This window comes from Nannospalax galili, unplaced genomic scaffold, assembly GCF_000622305.1.
Source record: "Nannospalax galili isolate Female #2095 unplaced genomic scaffold, S.galili_v1.0 scaffold589, whole genome shotgun sequence".
Lineage (NCBI taxonomy): Eukaryota > Metazoa > Chordata > Mammalia > Rodentia > Spalacidae > Nannospalax > Nannospalax galili.
The window spans coordinates 4,464,503-4,469,321 of NW_008360324.1; the positions used below are offsets into that span (position 1 = coordinate 4,464,503).

The 4,819-nt window shown below is 39.3% G+C and overlaps 1 protein-coding gene across 3 annotated transcripts in view; it reads left to right on the plus strand.

Annotated features, from left to right (window-relative positions):
* CUNH12orf4 (chromosome unknown C12orf4 homolog) overlaps positions 1 to 4,418 on the plus strand; it is a 53,857-nt gene extending 49,439 nt beyond the window's left edge. For all 3 annotated transcript variants that reach the window (XM_029559814.1, XM_029559815.1, XM_008825457.3), the window contains 3 exons: positions 2,187 to 2,244; positions 3,149 to 3,216; positions 3,819 to 4,418. In XM_029559814.1, coding sequence (XP_029415674.1) covers positions 2,187 to 2,244; positions 3,149 to 3,216; positions 3,819 to 3,911 — 219 coding nt within the window. In that variant the 3' untranslated portion in view covers positions 3,912 to 4,418. The remainder of the gene's footprint in view (positions 1 to 2,186; positions 2,245 to 3,148; positions 3,217 to 3,818) is intronic.
* The last annotated feature ends 401 nt before the right edge of the window (positions 4,419 to 4,819 follow it).

A 4,819-nucleotide genomic window follows, 5' to 3' on the forward strand; every position in this document is an offset into this window, starting at 1 on the left:
AAAAGTTTTTTGATTTATTTATTTTTATGTTATGTGTATGAGTATTTTGCCTGCATTTATGTAAGTACACCATGTACATGCAATGCCCATGGAGGTCAAAAGAGGGTGTTGCATCCTCTGGAACCGGAGTTAAGGACAGTTGTTGGCCACCATGTGGATGCTGGGAACCAAACCCAGGCAGTGCCATCTCTCCACCCCCACAACATGTGATTTGGGGGTAAAATATTTATGGTAGTGCACACCTTTAATCCCAGCCCTCGGGAGGCAGAGGCAGGCAGATCTCTGTGTGATTGAGACCAGTCGGGTCTCCATGATGAGTTCCAGGCCAGCTGTGGCTATAGGGAAACCCTGCATCAAAAAAAGGCCCCCCCCAAAAAAAATTGTCATACATGGAAGTGGACACTTAAGGACATAAGACTCTATGAATAAGAGCCAGTAAAACAGCTGAGCATAAAAACACGAGTTATGGCCATAGTGACTGAACAGTGTGTCCTAAGGCCACATCATCGCTCTTCTGTATAAAATTGTTTTCTTTGGGAAAATGTAGTTATTGCCCATTAAAATGTGTTTTATGATAGCATGGGCTTATCATTTTTTTTTTCTTTTCTTTTTGAGACAAGGTCTTCCTGTAGACTTAGCTGACCTAGAACTCACTATATAGTCCAGGCTGGTCTCCATCTCATAGAGATCCACCTGCCCAGGTGCTGGGATTAAAGGTATGCACCACCACACGGGGCTTATCATTGTTTTTCAAAGAAGTTCTTTTTTTTTTTTTTTTTTTTGTCTTTTTGAGAAAGGGTCTCCTTGTAGCCCCAGCTGTCCTGGAACTCATTATGTAGACCAGACTGGCCTTGAACTCACAAAGATCCACCTGCCTCTGCCTCCCAAGTGCTGGGATTAAACGCGTGTGCCACCAAGCCCAGCTAGAAGTTCATATTTTTATATCTCTCAGTTTTAATTTCTTTTTTTAAATTTATTTTTATGTGTTTGGGTGTATTGCCTGTATGTATATAAGTGGACCTGTGTCCTGCAGTGCCCTAAGAGGTCAGAAGAGGGTGTCGAATTCACCTGGAACTGGAGTTACAGACTATTGTTGGCTACCATGTGGGTGCTGGGAATCAAGACCAGCCGGGGCTGTTAACTGCTAAGGCATATCTCCAGCCCCAGTTTAAGTTTTAACGTTTAATTAAATAAATGTGAATAACTGTGGGGTCCTTGGTAATTTAAAAGTATAAAATATTCTGAACCTCCCCTCCAATTTGAGAGTCACCATAATGAAATAGCAAGTATGTTTTATACTTACAAATATTTTCTATATAGGAAAATGATTCTGGTGACAGTGAAAAGTGGATTTTAAAATGGCATGCTCAGTAATCATTCTATGGAAAATTATAAAAAGCATTGGTTGTGGCCTCACATCTTCATGGGTATATTTGGTCAAAGATTTCAAAAGCAAACGCACGCACTGAGTAGGTCTGGCTTGTTGGGTGTCTGGTGGGTTGTGGTTTATTTGCACTGCTTTTGTAGTAGCATATTATAGGATAGACACGTTTCACTTACAGTTGTATGGTTCAGTAGAATCATCCATGCTAACAGAAACAATGTTTGGTGGCGTTTCTATGTCACTTGTCTTTAAAATTAGTTACCTAGGAGCTTCAAAGGATATACATATATATATACTTTTTTTTTTTTTGGTCTTTTTGAGACAGGGTCTCCCTGTAGCCCCAGCTGTCCTGAAACTCACTATGTAGACCAGGGTGGCCTTGGATATTTTTGTTTTTAAATCATATTTGCTAAGCTGATTAAATCAGTTTGCATTACATAAGTATAATGCAACAGCTAGAAGTTACATGTCTGAAAACCATAAGAAATCCAGTGGGGATTAGCAGATCATCATGAATTATTTGAAACAGGGACATGTGAAGTTGTAAAGATCTGATTATATTTTAATTTTCTTCGTAAAATTTTATTTACATGAGTGTGGAGAGGAGGGAGTAGGTCTGAATATAACCCAAATTTATTGTATGAAATTCTTGAATCAATAACATTTCTCTTAAACGTAAAAAAAACAGGGGTTGGGGATTTAGCTCAGTGGTAGAGCGCTTAAGGCCCTGGGTTTGGTCCTCGGCTCCGGGAAAAAAAAAAAGACAAAAAACCCCCACATATTTTGTTTTATATGTTTTTAGGAAATGACTATACCCTGGTGTTTAAGGAGAGCAGAACTGGTGTTCAAGTGTGTCAAAGGTAAGCATAACCTGTGCTTAACACCTACCTTGTGACTCTCCTCCCCATCAGTGACAGACGACCAAACCAAGAGAGAGCCTGGTGCCTCAGTTAAATAGTTAAATAGCAAATATTTCATAACGGACTTTGTAATCTTTTGCCAGTCACAGAATAAACCAAGCTCTAGCCATCCTGAAGTGTAAGGGTGTTTGGATTCTGTACTAGTTACATCACATGGTGCTGTAGCAAAATACCTGACAAAAGCAGTAAGGAAGGAAGGGCTGCTCGTGGTTCACACTGGCCTGCAGTCCGTCTTGGTAAGGAAGGCGTGCAGTAGGACCGGGACACATTGGTCACATTCTGTCTACAGTCACCAGATAGAGGGCAATGCTGGGGCTCAGTAGTTCTCTCCTCTTCATTTCAGTACAGTACCCTGGCCCATGAGATGGTGCCGCCCACATCTAGGGTGGGTCATCCTACCTCAGTTAACCTAAACCAGACATGCCCAGAAATTTGTCTCCAAGGCGATTCTAGATCCTGTCAAGTTGACATTAGTGTAAACCACCACAGATGTTACTTAGATTTTGCGCTGATTCTAGCTTACTCTTGATTACCTTTTATTTTCTTCAGAGAGAAAAATAGAGCCATATATCTAATTAACGTTCCATAATCTGTTTTAGCTTCATTGTATGAAGGCCAAGCCAGCCATTGAGCATGTTGACAAAACTGTGCAGCCTGTCTGGTATAGAGAATCAGGGAGTACAGACATTTGTCTACCCCAAACGCTTAGCCTTTCCTCTACAGGAACAAGTGGCTACCACAAAGGTCAAGACATGAGGCGGCACAATGAAAATCCAGTTCATCTTAGTGAGTGAGTGGCAGGGTGGAAGGTCAACACTCACAACAGCGGTCTGTTCTGTTTTAGGTTTCATGATGGAAATGGCTTCATGGGATGGAGGAATTTCTAGGACAGTGCAATTTCTGGTACCACAGGTGTGTTATCTGACTTGATCCCACTTCAATTTAATGTCTTTTAAATATTCCTCATAGGTGCAGCTAAGTGTATGCCCCTAAACTCCTCAGTGTAATGTAAAATACTAACAGCTTCCCAGTTTTATAGGGAGAAGTATTTGGATGACATGCAAGCATTTAATGGATTGTTAAAGACCTGAACACCTACTACTGCTTTATAGATCTTTAATTTAACCTCCAAACCAAACTTGACTCATCTTTCCTCTGTTTCCATAATTCTGTTATGAAGATTATAAAAGAATATTAGCATAAAATGGTTCTGAATTCTGTATAGAATTTAGCAAGATTAGTGGAATTTATTTCTTATTACACTGGTGTTATCTTTGGAGTTTTCTAGTAATCAGATTTATTACTTGACAGAGACAACATAAGTTCCCAGAAGAATGGAACTAGAAAAACAGCCCCAATCCATAGTTGTGCAATTAAATCAATCATGAAATGTATTTTTCACATTATATTCCATATCTAGAACTAGGCCTGTATTTTAAAATATTTAAAAAATTAGAAGCATCAGTGGTGATTTAACAAGTGCAAACTTTTTTTTCTTGTTCTTCACCTCACAGAGTATTTCTGAAGAAATGTTTTATCAACTGAGCAACATGCTCCCCCAGATCTTCCGAGTCTCCTCAACGCTCACTCTGACATCCAAGCACTAAACCCTTATAGCCTGTCACATGGGCAGAAGAGGATTGCTAAACTCTCCAGGAACTTGAGCTATGCTGGAATCCTGTCAAGCAGAAGATGCCCAGCAAAACCTGCAACCTAAGCCACTCATCAGCTCATGATGTACGTTTGTTAAACAGTTCAAAAACGTATGTACCCCACAGTGGTCAGGCCCTAATGGAAACATTTATTCAGAAAGTCCCTTCGTAAAATAGTGCCTCTTTTTCCACTTTTATGTCCTGTTGGTGAATATTAATAAGCTAAAATTTACTGTTTACTAAACATAGACACTTACCAGAGGCTATTCATTACATTTCATGGGAACCTTTGACTTTTCCAGAAGATAGGGACCATATATGTGGTACAAGTGTAGGCATACAAATAAAATCTTCCTTTTACTTTATTTGCCAAATCAAAATGTAAATACACATTGCAAGTATAAGTTTCTTGTGAAAATGTTTTTGTAGCAGTATAAATACATGAGACAAGTGTGATTGTTATTTTAAATTCTCCTGTTTCAAACCCTAGCTTTGAATTTACTCTTTCTAAGGTTATATAAGTTAGAGTCAAAAAAGGCTTTGAATTCTTTACCTCTGTCTCATTTTCCCTCTGTGACCTTGCCCTTGTCTATTAATAACATTTCATGGCCTAGGAAAATAGTATTCTTTTTTGCAAACCTGATGTAAATTTAGTCTAAACCAGCACCTGGCAGCATTTTAGTGTTAGGAATCATTGTGACAATTGGACAGTGGGAGTCATTTCATTTCATTTCTCTAGTCTCCCCATATTCTTGGGTTTCCTTAATTGTTCACCCCACCCTGTATTTCATTGCAGAGACGGTACCCAAACTTCTGTGTCTGCTCTTTATCTTCCTTTACCAAATTGACTGTTCTCAGATGCT